The following is an 18,116-nucleotide window of genomic DNA, read 5'->3' as shown; positions in this document are numbered from 1 at the left end:
GTAAAAAAAAAGTTACAAAATTTAAAAAAAATCGCGGCAATCGAAAAAAAAGATCTGTTTTTACAAGGTGTTACTAGTTTACACTTTGTAAAAGCAGAACTAATTTTACGTATGCAAACGTAAACTTACGCAGAAAGCACAAAGCTGAAAAGCTTTGTGGATCTCCGTAAGTCCTCATTTGCATACGCAAAGCGGCATTTCAATGAGAAATGCCCCCAGCGGCGGATGCGGTACTGCATCCTAAGATCTGACAGTGTAAGTGTCTTACAGATGTCAGATCTTCTGCCTATCTTTGGAAAACTGCTTCTGAGGATCAGTTCCAAAGATAGGCACAGGGATACGCAGGCTGAACAGCAGTTCCGCCTGCGTATCCCTTTTGAGGATTTGGCCCATTCTTTTTACCTACAGGTAAGCCTAAGTATAAACAAGGGTATACAACCGCTTTAACGCTTTCTTTTTTTAAATACAGTTATCGCTGAAACACCTCTAAACATAGGATCAATATATGACAGCAAAACTTTGCCATGAGAACCGGATAACTAAAAGTTACATTCTTATTTCTCTTAAGGCAGGACTGCCAAAGTCTTGCTTTTTTTTTTTTTTACTTGTCATACACAGTATATTTTCTGGTCCTATCATATGTTAACACTGCCCATAAGAATCCAGTCTATTCCTGTCACTTGCCACTTTAATTATACCTGTCATTTTTAAAGAGCAGATTCCTCTATTGTTTTAAATAATGATCCAATATCTTCAATTTTTAAAACAATGGGACTGATTTACAAAAGGTAAACAGACTGTTCTCTTTGAAACAGATGTTGCATTTTATAAGGTAATTATCCTAAGAGCTTAGTAAATGTGGTGAAATTTCACTTTGCAAAGCATACTCAATCACTCACAAGGAAAATAAGGATAAATTCACGCTTGTGAATGCACCTGCACTGCGAGTACAGTAGATGTGAGATAGCTAATGGGAGTTCCTGCAATTAGCTGCAGGAGACAGCTCCATTGAAAGCAAAGGGAGGCTGCCAGCTCTTGCAGCTAATCACAGTCATTCATATGTAGTCTCTCATGCAATGATCACATGCGAGTGACTGACCCCTGGGCAGGCAGTCTGCTTTCAGGGCCAATCACTCACATGTTATCGCATAGATTACATGCAAGTGGCTGCGATTAGCTGCGAAAAACCTTCTTGCAGATAATCACAGGAACCCACTCTTGCATCTAAATGTGGGTGCATTTGTAAGTCTGATTGGGCCCTAAAAAGAAATAGATTTAGCTTCTTCGTGATTGGTTATAGGAAGTAGACAAAACTTTACTTCAGTCATTAAAACTGGGGAAAAAATCCATAGCAAAGTTCAACTTCCCCTGCAAATTGAACAGTGTATTTGCATTTTGTAAATTTTTTAACAGTTGATCATAACTTACCTGGTGAAAAGAGGATGTCGTTTACTTTACAGAAACAAGTAGTAGTGACGACTGTTGAAGACAAAGTAGAAATTGTAGAAGTTGTTGGTGATATGGTGGTTTCTGAAGTATGAGGACTTGTAAATGTAGTTGATGAGATATATGTAGTTAGAGGGGTGCTACTTGTAGTTGGTGATGTTGAATATGTTATTATTGTTGATGTGGGAGTTGGAGATGTGGTAGTTCCAGAAGTTGAAGTCACAGTAATAGTGGATGAGGAGGTGATAGTAGTAGAATAAGTCGAAGACGTTGTTGATGAAGTTGGTACAGTGCTGGTGGGTGTTGTCTCTGTAGAGATACTACTAGTAGAGGTAGATGTTCTTTCAGTAAGTGTTATAGTGGGTACAGTGAAGGGTGTTTCAGTATATGGCGTGGCAGTGCTGGAAGTGGTTTCAGTAACCGTTTTGGTTGCTAGACTGGTAGAAGTTATTGAGACAGATGTTGTAGGAGTTGTTGTTTCAGTAACAGTCACTGGGGTAGAAAATGGAATAGTAGGAGATGAAACAGTAATGGTAGATGGTGTTTCTGTATATGGGGTGGTTGTGCTGAAAGTGGTTTCAGTAACTGTTTTACTTGTTGGAGTGGTAGAAGTGCTTGAGACAGTTGTTCTACGGGTTGTTGTTTCAGAAACAGTCACTGTAGTTGAAGGTAGAGTAGTAGGAGTTGATCCAGTAGTAGTAGTAGATGTTATTTCAGAAAGTGTTACAGTTGGGGGTGTTTCAGTATATGGGGTGGCTGTGCTGGAAGTGGTTTCAGTAACTGTTTTGGTTGTTGGAGTAGTAGAAGTGGTTGAGACAGTTGTTTTGGGTCTTGTTGTTGTTTCAGGAACAGTCACGATAGTGGAAGATGGAGTAGTAGTAGTTGAACCAGTAGTTGTAGATGTTGTTTCAGTAAGTGTTACAGTGGGTACAGTGAGGGGTGTTTCCGTATATGGGGTGGTTGTGCTGGAAGTGGTTTCAGTAACTGTTTTGGTTGTTGGAGTGCTAGAAGTGGTTGAGACTGTTGTTCTAGGAGTTGTTTCAGTAACAGTCACTGTAGTGGAAGACGGAGTAGTAGGTGTTGACACGGTAGTGGTAGATGTTGTTTCAAAAATTGTTGAAGTGGGGATTGTTTCAGTATATAGGGGGGCAGTGCTGGGAGTGGTTTCAGTAACTGTTTTGGTTGTTGGAGTGCTAGAAGTGGTTGAGACCATTGTTCTAGGAGTTGTTTCAGTAACAGTCACCGTAGTGGAAGATGGAGTAGTAGGAGTTGAAACAGTAGTGGTAGATGTTGTTTCAGTAAGTGTTACAGTGGGTACAGTAAGTGGTGTTTCAGTATGTGGGGTGGTTGTGCTGGAAGCTGTTTCAGTAACTGTTTTGGTTGTTGGAGTGCTAGAAGTGGTTGAGATCGTTGTTCTAGGAGTTGTTTCAGTAACAGTCACTGTAGTGGAAGACGGAGTAGTAGGTGTTGACACGGTAGTGGTAGATGTTGTTTCAGAAAGTGTTGAAGTGGGGGTTGTTTCAGTATATAGGGGGGCAGTGCTGGGAGTGGTTTCAGTAACTGTTTTGGTTGTTGGAGTGCTAGAAGTGGTTGAGACTGTTGTTCTAGGAGTTGTTTCAGTAACAGTCACTGTAGTGGAAGATGGAGTAGTAGGAGTTGAAACAGTAGTGGTAGATGTTGTTTCAGTAAGTGTTACAGTGGGTACAGTGAGGGGTGTTTCAGTATGTGGGGTGGTTGTGCTGGAAGTGGTTTCAGTAACTGTTTTGGTTGTTGGAGTGCTAGAAGTGGTTGAGACCGTTGTTCTAGGAGTTGTTTCAGTAACAATCACTGTAGTGGAAGATGGAGTAGTAGGAGTTGAAACAGTAGTGGTAGATGTTGTTTCAGTAAGTGTTACAGTGGGTACAGTGAGTGGTGTTTCAGTATATGGGGTGGTTGTGCTGGAAGCGGTTTCAGTAACTGTTTGGGTTGTTGGAGTGCTAGAAGTGGTTGAGACCGTTGTTCTAGGAGTTGTTTCAGTAACAGTCACTGTAGTGGAAGATGGAGTAGTAGGAGTTGAAACAGTAGTGGTAGATGTTGTTTCAGTAAGTGTTACAGTGGGTACAGTGAGTGGTGTTTCAGTATGTGGGGTGGTTGTGCTGGAAGCTGTTTCAGTAACTGTTTTGGTTGTTGGAGTGCTAGAAGTGGTTGAGACCGTTGTTCTAGGAGTTGTTTCAGTAACAGTCACTGTTGTGGAAGATGGAGTAGTAGGAGTTGAAACAGTAGTGGTAGATGTTGTTTCAGTAAGTGTTACAGTGGGTACAGTGAGTGGTGTTTCAGTATATGGGGTGGTTGTGCTGGAAGCGGTTTCAGTAACTGTTTGGGTTGTTGGAGTGCTAGAAGTGGTTGAGACCGTTGTTCTAGGAGTTGTTTTAGTAACAGTCACTGTAGTGGAAGATGGAGTAGTAGGAGTTGAAACAGTGGTGGTAGATGTTGTTTCAGTAAGTGTTACAGTGGGTACAGTGAGTGGTGTTTCAGTATATGGGGTGGTTGTGCTGGAAGCGGTTTCAGTAACTGTTTGGGTTGTTGGAGTGCTAGAAGTGGTTGAGACCGTTGTTCTAGGAGTTGTTTTAGTAACAGTCACTGTAGTGGAAGATGGAGTAGTAGGAGTTGAAACAGTAGTGGTAGATGTTGTTTCAGTAAGTGTTACAGTGGGTACAGTGAGTGGTGTTTCAGTATGTGGGGTGGTTGTGCTGGAAGTGGTTTCAGTAACTGTTTTGGTTGTTGGAGTGCTAGAAGTGGTTGAGACCGTTGTTCTAGGAGTTGTTTCAGTAACAGTCACTGTAGTGGAAGATGGAGTAGTAGGAGTTGAAACAGTGGTGGTAGATGTTGTTTCAGTAAGTGTTACAGTGGGTACAGTGAGTGGTGTTTCAGTATGTGGGGTGGTTGTGCTGGAAGCTGTTTCAGTAACTGTTTTGGTTGTTGGAGTGCTAGAAGTGGTTGAGACCGTTGTTCTAGGAGTTGTTTCAGTAACAGTCACTGTAGTGGAAGATGGAGTAGTAGGAGTTGAAACAGTAGTGGTAGATGTTGTTTCAGTAAGTGTTACAGTGGGTACAGTGAGTGGTGTTTCAGTATATGGGGTGGTTGTGCTGGAAGCGGTTTCAGTAACTGTTTTGGTTGTTGGAGTGCTAGAAGTGGTTGAGACCGTTGTTCTAGGAGTTGTTTCAGTAACAGTCACTGTAGTGGAAGATGGAGTAGTAGGAGTTGAAATAGTAGTGGTAGATGTTGTTTCAGTAAGTGTTACAGTGGGTACAGTGAGTGGTGTTTCAGTATATGGGGTGGTTGTGCTGGAAGCAGTTTCAGTAACTGTTTTGGTTGTTGGAGTGCTAGAAGTGGTTGAGACCGTTGTTCTAGGAGTTGTTTTAGTAACAGTCACTGTAGTGGAAGATGGAGTAGTAGGAGTTGAAACAGTAGTGGTAGATGTTGTTTCAGTAAGTGTTACAGTGGGTACAGTGAGTGGTGTTTCAGTATGTGGACTGGTTGTGCTGGAAGCTGTTTCAGTAACTGTTTTGGTTGTTGGAGTGCTGGAAGTGGTTGAGACCGGTGTTCTAGGAGTTGTTTCAGTAACAGTCACTGTAGTGGAAGATGGAGTAGTTGGAGTTGAAACAGTAGTGGTATATGTTGTTTCAGTAAGTGTTACAGTGGGTACAGTGAGTGGTGTTTCAGTATATGGGGTGGTTGTGCTGGAAGCTGTTTCAGTAACTGTTTTGGTTGTTGGAGTGCTAGAAGTGGTTGAGACCGTTGTTCTAGGAGTTGTTTTAGTAACAGTCACTGTAGTGGAAGATGGAGTAGTAGGAGTTGAAACAGTAGTGGTAGATGTTGTTTCAGTAAGTGTTACAGTGGGTACAGTGAGTGGTGTTTCAGTATGTGGACTGGTTGTGCTGGAAGCTGTTTCAGTAACTGTTTTGGTTGTTGGAGTGCTGGAAGTGGTTGAGACCGGTGTTCTAGGAGTTGTTTCAGTAACAGTCACTGTAGTGGAAGATGGAGTAGTTGGAGTTGAAACAGTAGTGGTATATGTTGTTTCAGTAAGTGTTACAGTGGGTACAGTGAGTGGTGTTTCAGTATATGGGGTGGTTGTGCTGGAAGCTGTTTCAGTAACTGTTTTGGTTGTTGGAGTGCTAGAAGTGGTTGAGACCGGTGTTCTAGGAGTTGTTTCAGTAACAGTCACTGTAGTGGAAGATGGAGTAGTAGGAGTTGAAACAGTAGTGGTAGATGTTGTTTCAGTAAGTGTTACAGTGGGTACAGTGAGGGGTGTTTCAGTATGTGGGGTGGTTGTGCTTGAAGTGGTTTCAGTAACTGTTTTGGTTGTTGGAGTGCTAGAAGTGGTTGAGACCGGTGTTCTAGGAGTTGTTTCAGTAACAGTCACTGTAGTGGAAGATGGAGTAGTAGGAGTTGAAACAGTAGTGGTAGATGTTGTTTCAGTAAGTGTTACAGTGGGTACAGTGAGTGGTGTTTCAGTATGTGGGGTGGTTGTGCTGGAAGCTGTTTCAGTAACTGTTTTGGTTGTTGGAGTGCTAGAAGTGGTTGAGACCGTTGTTCTAGGAGTTGTTTCAGTAACAGTCACTGTTGTGGAAGATGGAGTAGTAGGAGTTGAAACAGTGGTGGTAGATGTTGTTTCAGTAAGTGTTACAGTGGGTACAGTGAGTGGTGTTCCAGTATGTGGGGTGGTTGTGCTGGAAGTGGTTTCAGTAACTGTTTTGGTTGTTGGAGTGCTAGAAGTGGTTGAGACCGTTGTTCTAGGAGTTGTTTCAGTAACAGTCACTGTAGTGGAAGATGGAGTAGTAGGAGTTGAAACAGTGGTGGTAGATGTTGTTTCAGTAAGTGTTACAGTGGGTACAGTGAGAGGTGTTTCAGTATATGGGGTGGTTGTGCTGGAAGCGGTTTCAGTAACTGTTTGGATTGTTGGAGTGCTAGAAGTGGTTGAGACCGTTGTTCTAGGAGTTGTTTCAGTAACAGTCACTGTAGTGGAAGATGGAGTAGTAGGAGTTGAAACAGTAGTGGTAGATGTTGTTTCAGTAAGTGTTACAGTGGGTACAGTGAGTGGTGTTTCAGTATGTGGGGTGGTTGTGCTGGAAGCTGTTTCAGTAACTGTTTTGGTTGTTGGAGTGCTAGAAGTGGTTGAGACCGTTGTTCTAGGAGTTGTTTCAGTAACAGTCACTGTTGTGGAAGATGGAGTAGTAGGAGTTGAAACAGTGGTGGTAGATGTTGTTTCAGTAAGTGTTACAGTGGGTACAGTGAGTGGTGTTTCAGTATATGGGGTGGTTGTGCTGGAAGCGGTTTCAGTAACTGTTTGGGTTGTTGGAGTGCTAGAAGTGGTTGAGACCGTTGTTCTAGGAGTTGTTTTAGTAACAGTCACTGTAGTGGAAGATGGAGTAGTAGGAGTTGAAACAGTGGTGGTAGATGTTGTTTCAGTAAGTGTTACAGTGGGTACAGTGAGTGGTGTTTCAGTATATGGGGTGGTTGTGCTGGAAGCGGTTTCAGTAACTGTTTGGGTTGTTGGAGTGCTAGAAGTGGTTGAGACCGTTGTTCTAGGAGTTGTTTTAGTAACAGTCACTGTAGTGGAAGATGGAGTAGTAGGAGTTGAAACAGTAGTGGTAGATGTTGTTTCAGTAAGTGTTACAGTGGGTACAGTGAGTGGTGTTTCAGTATGTGGGGTGGTTGTGCTGGAAGTGGTTTCAGTAACTGTTTTGGTTGTTGGAGTGCTAGAAGTGGTTGAGACCGTTGTTCTAGGAGTTGTTTCAGTAACAGTCACTGTAGTGGAAGATGGAGTAGTAGGAGTTGAAACAGTGGTGGTAGATGTTGTTTCAGTAAGTGTTACAGTGGGTACAGTGAGTGGTGTTTCAGTATATGGGGTGGTTGTGCTGGAAGCGGTTTCAGTAACTGTTTGGGTTGTTGGAGTGCTAGAAGTGGTTGAGACCGTTGTTCTAGGAGTTGTTTCAGTAACAGTCACTGTAGTGGAAGATGGAGTAGTAGGAGTTGAAATAGTAGTGGTAGATGTTGTTTCAGTAAGTGTTACAGTGGGTACAGTGAGTGGTGTTTCAGTATATGGGGTGGTTGTGCTGGAAGCAGTTTCAGTAACTGTTTTGGTTGTTGGAGTGCTAGAAGTGGTTGAGACCGTTGTTCTAGGAGTTGTTTTAGTAACAGTCACTGTAGTGGAAGATGGAGTAGTAGGAGTTGAAACAGTAGTGGTAGATGTTGTTTCAGTAAGTGTTACAGTGGGTACAGTGAGTGGTGTTTCAGTATGTGGGGTGGTTGTGCTGGAAGCTGTTTCAGTAACTGTTTTGGTTGTTGGAGTGCTAGAAGTGGTTGAGACCGGTGTTCTAGGAGTTGTTTCAGTAACAGTCACTGTAGTGGAAGATGAAGTAGTAGGAGTTGAAACAGTGGTGGTAGATGTTGTTTCAGTAAGTGTTACAGTGGGTACAGTGAGTGGTGTTTCAGTATATGGGGTGGTTGTGCTGGAAGCGGTTTCAGTAACTGTTTGGGTTGTTGGAGTGCTAGAAGTGGTTGAGACCGTTGTTCTAGGAGTTGTTTTAGTAACAGTCACTGTAGTGGAAGATGGAGTAGTAGGAGTTGAAACAGTAGTGGTAGATGTTGTTTCAGTAAGTGTTACAGTGGGTACAGTGAGTGGTGTTTCAGTATGTGGGGTGGTTGTGCTGGAAGTGGTTTCAGTAACTGTTTTGGTTGTTGGAGTGCTAGAAGTGGTTGAGACCGTTGTTCTAGGAGTTGTTTCAGTAACAGTCACTGTAGTGGAAGATGGAGTAGTAGGAGTTGAAACAGTAGTGGTAGATGTTGTTTTAGTAAGTGTTACAGTGGGTACAGTTAGTGGCGTTTCAGTATATGGGGTGGTTGTGCTGGAAGCGGTTTCAGTAACTGTTTTGGTTGTTGGAGTGCTAGAAGTCGTTGAGACCGTTGTTCTAGGAGTTGTTTCAGTAACAGTCACTGTAGTGGAAGATGGAGTAGTATGAGTTGAAACAGTAGTGGTAGATGTTGTTTCAGTAAGTGTTACAGTGGGTACAGTGAGTGGTGTTTCAGTATATGGGGTGGTTGTGCTGGAAGCGGTTTCAGTAACTGTTTTGGTTGTTGGAGTGCTAGAAGTGGTTGAGACCGTTGTTCTAGGAGTTGTTTCAGTAACAGTCACTATAGTGGAAGATGGAGTAGTAGGAGTTGAAACAGTAGTGGTAGATGTTGTTTCAGTAAGTGTTACAGTGGGTACAGTGAGTGGTGTTTCAGTATGTGGGGTGATTGTGCTGGAAGCTGTTTCAGTAACTGTTTTGGTTGTTGGAGTGCTGGAAGTGGTTGAGACCGTTGTTCTAGGAGTTGTTTCAGTCACTGTAGTGGAAGAAGGAGTGGTAGGAGTTGAAACAGTAGTGGTAGATGTTGTTTCAGTAAGTGTTACAGTGGGTACAGTGAGTGGTGTTTCAGTATATGGGGTGGTTGTGCCGGAAGCGGTTTCAGTAACTGTTTTGGTTGTTGGAGTGCTAGAAGTGGTTGAGACCGTTGTTCTAGGAGTTGTTTCAGTAACAGTCACTGTAGTGGAAGATGGAGTAGTAGGAGTTGAAACAGTAGTGGTAGATGTTGTTTCAGTAAATGTTACAGTGGGTACAGTAAGGGGTGTTTCAGTATGTGGGATGGTTGTGCTGGGAGTGGTTTCAGTAACTGTTTTGGTTGTTGGAGTAATAGAAGTTGTTGAGACAGTTGTTGTAGGAGTTGTTGTTTCAGTAACGGTCACTGTAGTGGAAGATGGAGTAGTAAGAGTTGATACAGTAGTGGTAGATGTTGTTTCAGTAAATGTTGCAGTGGGGGTTGTTTCACTAAATAGGGGGGCAGTCCTGGGAGTGGTTTCAGTAACTGTTTTGAATGTTGGACTAATAGAAGTGGTTGAGACCGTTGTTCTAGGAGTTGTTTCAGTAACAGTCACTGTAGTGGAAGATGGAGTAGTAGGTGTTGACACAGTAGTCGTAGATGTTGTTTCAGAAAGTGTTATAATGGGGGGTGTTTGAGTATGTGGAGTGGCAGTGCTGAAAGTGGTTTCAGTAACTGTTTTGGTTGTTGAAGTGGTTGAGACCGTTGTAGGAGATGTTGTTTCAGTAACAGTCACTGTAGTGGAAGATGGAGTAGTAGGAGTTGTGGTAGATGTTGCTTCAGTAAGTGTTATAGTGGATACAGTGAGGGGTGTTTCAGTATGTGGGGTGGTTGCGCTGGAAGTGGTTTCAGTAACTGTTTTGGTTGTTGGAGTGCTAGAAGTGGTTGAGACAGTTGTTCTAGGAGTTGTTTCAGTAATAGTCACTGTAGTGGAAGATGGAGTAGTAGGAGTTGAAACAGTAGTGGTAGATGTTGTTTCAGTAATTGTTACAGTGGGTACAGTAAAGGGTGTTTCAGTATGTGGGGTGGTTGTGCTAGAAGTTGTTTCAGTAACTGTTTTGGTTGTCGGAGTGCTAGAAGTGGTTGAGACCGGTGTTCTAGGAGTTGTTTCAGTTACAGTCACTGTAGTGGAAGATGGAGTAGTAGGAGTTGAAACAGTAGTGGTAGATGTGGTTTCAGTAAGTGTTACAGTGGGTACAGTGAGGGGTGTTTCAGTATATGGGGTGGTTGTGCTGGAAGTGGTTTCAGTAATTGTTTTGGTTGTTGGAGTGCTAGAAGTGGTTGAGACCGTTGTTCTAGGAGTTGTTTCAGTAACAGTCACTGTAGTGGAAGATGGAGTAGTAGGAGTTGAAACAGTAGTGGTAGATGTTGTTTCAGTAAGTGTTACAGTGGGTACAGTGAGTGGTGTTTCAGTATATGGGGTGGTTGTGCTGGAAGCGGTTTCAGTAACTGTTTTGGTTGTTGGAGTGCTAGAAGTGGTTGAGACCGTTGTTCTAGGAGTTGTTTCAGTAACAGTCACTGTAGTGGAAGATGGAGTAGTAGGAGTTGAAACAGTAGTGGTAGATGTTGTTTCAGTAAGTGTTACAGTGGGTACAGTGAGTGGTGTTTCAGTATATGGGGTGGTTGTGCTGGAAGCGGTTTCAGTAACTGTTTTGGTTGTTGGAGTGCTAGAAGTGGTTGAGACCGTTGTTCTAGGAGTTGTTTTAGTAACAGTCACTGTAGTGGAAGATGGAGTAGTAGGAGTTGAAACAGTAGTGGTAGATGTTGTTTCAGTAAGTGTTACAGTGGGTACAGTGAGGGGTGTTTCAGTATGTGGGGTGGTTGTGCTGGAAGTGGTTTCAGTAACTGTTTTGGTTGTCGGAGTGCTAGAAGTGGTTGAGACCGTTGTTCTAGGAGTTGTTTCAGTAACAGTCACTGTAGTGGAAGATGGAGTAGTAGGAGTTGAAACAGTAGTGGTAGATGTTGTTTCAGTAAGTGTTACAGTGGGTACAGTGAGTGGTGTTTCAGTATGTGGGGTGGTTGTGCTGGAAGCGGTTTCAGTAACTGTTTTGGTTGTTGGAGTGCTAGAAGTGGTTGAGAACGTTGTTCTAGGAGTTGTTTTAGTAACAGTCACTGTAGTGGAAGATGGAGTAGTAGGAGTTGAAACAGTAGTGGTAGATGTTGTATCAGTAAGTGTTACAGTGGGTACAGTGAGTGGTGTTTCAGTAAATGGGGTGGTTGTGCTGGAAGCGGTTTCAGTAACTGTTTTGGTTGTTGGAGTGCTAGAAGTGGTTGAGACCGTTGTTCTAGGAGTTGTTTTAGTAACAGTCACTGTAGTGGAAGATGGAGTAGTAGGAGTTGAAACAGTAGTGGTAGATGTTGTTTCAGTAAGTGTTACAATGGGGGGTGTTTGAGTATATGGGGTGGCAGTGGTGGAAGTGGTTTCAGTAACTGTTTTAGTTGTTGGAGTGGAAGATGTGGTTGAAACAGTTGTTCTAGGAGTTGTTGTTTCAGTAACAGTCACTGTTGTGGAAGATGGAGTAGTAGGAGTTGAAACGGTAGTGGTAGATGTTGTTTCAGAAAATGTTACAATGGGGGGTGTTTGAGTGTATGGGGTGGCAGTGCTGGAAGTGGTTTCAGTAACTGTTTTAGTTGTTGGAGTGGAAGATGTGGTTGAAACAGTTGTTGTTGGAGTTGTTGTTTCAGTAACGGTCACTGTAGTGGAAGATGGAGTAGTAGGAGTTGAAACAGCAGTAGTAAATGTTGTTTCATTATGTGTTACAATGGGGGGTGTTTGAGTATATGGGGTGGCAGTGCTGGAAGTCGTTTCAGTAACTGTTTTAGTTGTTGGAGTGGAAGAAGTGGTTGAGACAGGTGTAGGAGATGTTGTTTCAGTAACAGTCACTGTAGTGGAAGATGAAGTAGTAGGCGTTGAAACAGTAGTGGTAGATGTGATTTCAGTATGTGTTACAGTTGGGGGTGTTTCAGTATGTGGGGTATTTGTGCTGGAAGTGGTTTCAGTAACTGTTTTGGTTGTTGGAGTATTAGAAGTGGTTGAAACAGTTGTTGTAGGAGTTGTTTCAGTAACAGTCACTGTAGTGGAAGATGGAGTAGTAGGAGTTGAAGGCGTAGTAGGAGTTGAAACAGTAGTGGTAGATGTTGTTTCAGAAAGTGTTACAATGGGGGGTGTTTGAGTATATGGGGTGGCAGTGCTGGAAGTTGTTTCAGTAACTGTTTTGGTTGGTGGAGTGGAGGAAGTGGTTGAAACAGTTGTTGTAGGCGTTATTGTTTCAGTAATGGTCACTGTCGTGGAAGATGGAGTAGTAGAAGTTGAAACAGCAGTGGTAGATGGTGTTTCAGTTAGTGTTACAGTGGGGGATGTTTCAGTATATGGGGTGGTTGTTTTGGTTGTTGGAGTGGAGGAAGTGGTTGAGACGGTTGTTGTAGGAGTTGTTGTTTCAGTAATGGTCACTGTCGTGGAAGATGGAGTAGTAGAAGTTGAAACAGCGGTGGTAGATGGTGTTTCAGTTAGTGTTACAGTGGGGGATGTTTCAGTATATGGGGTGGTTGTTTTGGTTGTTGGAGTGGTAGAAGTGGCTGAGACAGTTGTTGTAGGGGTTGTTGTTTCAGTAATGGTCACTGTCGTGGAAGATGGAGTAGTAGAAGTTGAAACAGTCGTGGTAGATGGTGTTTCAGTTAGTGTTACAGTGGGGGATGTTTCAGTATATGGGGTGGTTGTTTTGGTTGTTGGAGTGGTAGAAGTGGCTGAGATGGTTGTTGTAGGGGTTGTTGTTTCAGTAACAGTCACTGGAGTGGAAGGACTAGTTGGAGTTAATGATGTGGTTGAGGCACATGATGGAAGAGGCTCACAGCATTCTATGCTTATTTCATAGTTATAGCACATTGGTCGATTGTAAGCGTTGTAACAGGTCAGTCCAATATCTTTGCTGCATGTTACATTTTGCTGCAGATCTTCAAGTGGCACATCGGGGAAAGCCTTTGCCCTGCATCTTACATTATGAGGAGACTCACAGATCGCATATCCCGCATCCCTGATATTTGTAAAGGTTTCAAAGTCCCCTAAGCCAGTTTGATAATTTGGATAAGAGACGTCATACCATTGCGACCAAGTACATGTTGCACAGACTGAAAATTAAGTAAAAAATTATGTGTTAAATACTAGTACAAAACCTCTGTATAGATATTTTTAGATTTCATATGCTATTGGAATAGTTCTGTACAAAAAAGTAAATTATCATATAAATTTATATGTCTTGCTAAGTTTAAAAAAAAAAAAATGTTTTTAAAGTTTATCAGAAAATTTCCAAATAGCAATTTGTATTATCATAATGATGTAACTAGCAGTAGTCACATTGCTTTGGACTTATTCTGTTCAGTTGAAAATATTTTGTTTTTTGGTTGTTTTCAATCTACTTGTATGAGTACCCTCACAGCACAACATATAGAATAAATCTAGTTTAATGGGACTACTACTGGCAACACTATGGGCCAGATCCACGAAGCGCGGCGCTTCTATCCGTCCGGCGTTGTGTATCTCTGATACACTACGCCGCCGTAATTTACAGCTTTTTTTTTTGTATCCTTAAAGAATTTCCGCTGTAAGGTGCAGCGACGTAGTGTCATTTTGGCGGCGTAAGGGCGCGCAATTCAAATGTATGTGATGGGGGCGTGTTTTATGTTAATACGTCTTGACCCGATGTAAATGACGTTCCGTGGGGGTATCCCAGTGCGCATGCTCAAAATTATCCCGCAACAAGCCAATGCTTATGACATGAACGTCATTCAATGCAAAGCCGTATTCGCGAACGACTTGCGCAAACGACGTAAAAAATTCAAAATTCGACGCGGGAACGACGGCCATACTTAACATTGAGTACGCCTCATATAGCAGGGGTAACTATACGCCGAAAAAAGCCTTCCGGAAACAACGTAAAAAAATGCGCCGGACGTACGTTTGTGGATTCGCGTATCCAGCTAATTTGCATACTCGACACGGAAACGCCACCTAGCGGCCAGCGTAAATATGCACCTTAGATCCGATGGCGTACTAAGACGTACGCCAGTCGGATTTAGCACAGCTTCAGGCATATCTTGTTTTGTGGATACAAAACAAAGATACGCCGGAGCAAATTAGAAGTTTTTCTTATTTATTTGACTTTTTATTTAAATTTTTTTACACTGTCCCTTATTTCTTTTTTGATCACTTTTATTCCTATTACAAGGAATGTAAACATCCCTTGTAATAGAAATAAGTATGACAGGTCCTCTTTATTGAAAGATCTGGGGTCAAAATGACCCTTGATCTCTCATTTACTTTTAAAGGCAAAAGAAAAACAAAAAATAATTTTTGACACTTTGACTTAAAAATACAAAGGTTGCTCCAGTCCTCCAAGGGCATAGAGCCGAGTGAGGGCAAGATGGCCCACATTCGGCTCTATGCCCTTGGAGGACCGGAGCAACCTCCAATGTCACTTCCGGTTCTCAGACTTAGGGATAAAAACATTTTTTTTAAGTCAATGGATTCGACCGCTTCCAGGTTTACCGACGACTCCAGTAAACCTGGAAAAGACCTGCATCTCCTGCCACTGCTAAAAGTAATCCCATGGCAAATCTGCTGCTGGGATCACTTTGAGCAGATACTGAATTGCCCACAGACTAAAATGATACCAGAGGCGACTGCGAACAAGGCCTTCTCGTCCACATCAGTGCCTGACCTCACAAATGCGCTTTTGGAAGAATGGTCAAACATTCCCATAGACACTCCTAAACCTTGTGGACGGCCTTCCCAGAAGAGTTGAAGCTGTTATAGCTGCAATGGTGGGCCAACTCAATATTGAACCCTACGGACTAAGACTGGGATGCCATTAATGTTCATGGGCCGGATTCAGAAAAGAGATACGATGGCGTATCTCCTGATACGCCGTCGTATCTCTGAGTCCGGCCGTCGTATGTATGCGCCTGATTCATAGCATCAAGTTACGCATAGATATCCCTAAGATCCGACAGGTGTAAGTGTCTTACACCTTCGTATCTTAGGCTGCAATATCACGCTGGCCGCTAGGTGGCGCTTCCGTTTGTTTACGCAAGGAATATGCAAATTAGTATTTACGTCGATTCAGAAACGAACGGCCGCCGGCGCTTTTTTTTTACGTCGTTTGCGTTCGGCTTTTTCCGGCGTAAAGTTACCCCTGCTATATGAGGGGTGTGTGCGGCGTATTCTATGTTAAGTATGGTCGTCGTTCCCGTTCGTTCGCGAATACGGCTGGACGTAATTTACATTCACGTCGAAAGCAATGACGTTTTGCGGCGGATTTTCGAGCATGTGCACTGGGATGTTTTCACGAACGGCGCATGCGCCGTTAAAAAAAAACGTAAAATACGCTGGGTCAAGCTTAATTTAAATAAAACACGCCCCCAACATCCCCATTTGAATTACGCAGCCTTACGCCACAACACATACGTTACGCCGCCGTAAATAAGGGCGCAAGTTCTTTCTGAATACAGAACTTGAGCCCAAAGTTACAGCGGCGTAACGTATCGGAGATACGTTACGCCGGCCGGACAGATACGCTCAGGTATCTGAATCCGGCCCCATGTGTGTGTAAAGACAGGCGTCCCAATACTTGTGGTAATATAGTGTGTGTACGTTCAGACTTATGTTAAATTTTGTTCTATACTATGTATATTCTCACTACTGTACAATGTATGTACATTTCTTCTCTCCAATTCCAATTAAAATAAAAACATACATAAAAAAATAAAAAAACTGAACTAAAATACAGGAGTTGATTTACTAAAGGCAAATAGACTGTGCACTCTGCAAGAACAGTTGCTCCAGAGCTTAGTAAATGAGCAGAAAATCTGCTGACTTTAATCATCCAATCCTGTGCAAGAAATTTTTTTTTTTTTTTTTTTTTCATTTTCCTTGCATGTGATTGGGCATTCTTTGCAAAGTGAAGTTTTACCTCATTTACTAAGATCTGGAGGAACTGCCGTCACGGAGGGCAATTGCACTTTGCAGAGTGCACAGCCTATTTGTCTTTAGTAAATCAACCCCATAGTCTCCATTCACAAAACTAACACACCGTGCTAAGAATACTTAATTATAAAGAGGTGACATTGAGATTTGAAATTTACAGTCCTATGGCTAAAATAAAGCTTCTGATTCATGTGTTTCCTATTTATGAATTAGACCAATAATTTATAATGGATGGATAAAATATTCTAAATATATAGACATGCACATTGTATACCTAATTCTTTCTAAGTACCTAAAGTGTGTCTTTTTTTTTTTTTACATGCCCTGGGGCAGGGGATATAATGGTTAAACGAAGCTCCACAAAGTGGGCATCTTAATTCACTCCCTGGTCATCTCTCGCCTCGTCTACTGCAACTCCCTACTCATTGGCTTACCTCTACATATGCTATCCCCCCTTCAATCCATCATGAATGCTGCTGCCAGACTCATCCACCTTACCAATCGTTCTGTGTCTGCTACCCCTCCCTGTCAATCCCTCCACTGGATCCCGCTCACCCAACAAATTTAATTCAAAATACTAACAACAACTTAGCCCCCAACTACACCACTAGCCTAGTCTCAATATACCAACCTAATCATTCTATTTGTTCCTCTCAAGGCCTCCTGCTCTCTAGCTAACTCGTCACCTCCTCCTTTGCTCGCCTCCAGGACTTTTCCAGAGCCTCTCCAATCTTATGGAATTCCTTACCCCAACCTGTCCAATTATCTCCTACTCTATTAGCTTTTAGACAATCCCTGAAAACCCTCCTCTTCACAGAAGTGTATCCTACCCACACCTAACAAATGCATTTTCATTTTCTCCATCAGTTCATCCCCCACAGTTATTGCCTTTTGTTTCACTTGACCCTCCCTTCTAGATTGTAAGCTCTAACGAGCAGGGCCCTCTGATTCCTGTATTGATTTGTATTGTAACTGTACTGTCTGCCCTCATGTAATAATAAAAATAATAATATTATCTTGCCACTCTGTATACAGTGATATGGGTATCTAGCTACGTGTAATAATAAAATTTACCTGTTGTGGCTATGGCAGTTGTAGGTGTGGCGGTTGAAGTGACTGGAGAAGTGGTAGAGAAGTGGAATGTTGTACTAGGACCAGGAGTAGTAGCTCCGCAAGGTTTGTTTATTCTTATTACAATTGTTTTGTAACAAAAAGCTGCTAAACATCCTCCGATACCATCAGTTGTATTGTAGATTATGTCAAAATTGTGGTACACGTGATCTGCATATACGCAGCAATCTGTTGAAAAGGCAAAATTGTTAGTTGTATTTTACATAGATATATTTACATAGAAGAGCGTTTTGTTAAAGAGGTTGTAAAGGTTTGTTTTTTATTTTCTAAATAGGTTCCTTTAAGCTAGTGCATTGTTGGTTCACTTACCTTTTCCTTCGTTTTCCCTTCTAAATGTTTTGTTTTCTTTGTCTGAATTTCTCACTTCATGTTCCTCCTCAGTAAGCTTGCCCCCATCATCCGAGCCGTTCTGGCTGGGGGTTAGTCAGCGTGCTCGCCCCCTCCCTTGGGACTACATCCCTGCGGGGAGACGCCCTGAGCGTTCACAGCGTCTCCCCGCAGGGATGTAGTCCCAAGGGAGGGGGTGAGCATGCTGACAAACACCCAGCCAGAAAAGCTCAGAGGATGGGGGCAAGCTTACTAAGGAGGAACAGGAAGTGAGAAATTCAAAGAAAACAAAACATTTAGAAGGGAAATCGAACGAAAAGGTAAGTGAACCAACAATGCACTAGCTTAAAGGAACCTATTTAAAAAATAAAAAACAAACCTTTACAACCCCTTTAACTTGCTGTGCTCCACCAGACTCCTAAGGGTAGAAGAGCACATGTACATTTGTAGAACAGACCGCTGATTTTCAGATGGCCTCCAAAGTGTACATAATATCCATCTACATGCACTTTGTCTATCTTTTAAAGATTAGGGCCCGGATTCAGAAAGGACTTACGACGGCATATCTCCAGATACGCCGTCGTAAGTCCAAATGTGCGCCGTCGTATCTTTCTGCGTATTCAGGAACTGAGATACGCCTGAATTTTGGAAGATACGACCGACGTAAGTCTCCTTACGCCGTCGTATCTTGGGTGCATATTTACACTGGCCGCTACGGGCGCTTCCGTAGATTTACGCGTTGAATATGCAAATGACCTAGATACGCCGATTCAGAAACGTACTTGCGCCCGTCGGATTTAGCGACGCCGTTTATGTAAGGCTTACGTCTGGCGTA

General features: G+C 42.7%; 1 protein-coding gene across 1 annotated transcript in view; it reads right to left on the bottom strand.

The window, feature by feature from the left end:
- The window catches only part of LOC120916786 (mucin-19-like), a 191,445-nt gene that overhangs the window by 22,341 nt on the left and 150,988 nt on the right, over nucleotides 1-18,116 (bottom strand). Inside the window, exons 72-74 of the mRNA XM_040327723.1 lie at nucleotides 16,898-17,122; nucleotides 8,859-12,969; nucleotides 1,429-8,270 (exon numbers count right to left, since the gene is read on the bottom strand). Coding sequence (XP_040183657.1) covers nucleotides 1,429-8,270; nucleotides 8,859-12,969; nucleotides 16,898-17,122 — 11,178 coding nt within the window. The remainder of the gene's footprint in view (nucleotides 1-1,428; nucleotides 8,271-8,858; nucleotides 12,970-16,897; nucleotides 17,123-18,116) is intronic.

The sequence above is a fragment of the Rana temporaria genome, chromosome 11 (assembly GCF_905171775.1).
Source record: "Rana temporaria chromosome 11, aRanTem1.1, whole genome shotgun sequence".
Taxonomy (NCBI): Eukaryota; Metazoa; Chordata; class Amphibia; order Anura; family Ranidae; genus Rana; species Rana temporaria.
Note: the sequence above shows the minus strand (reverse complement) of the source record. Positions and strands in the feature narration are given on the sequence as shown.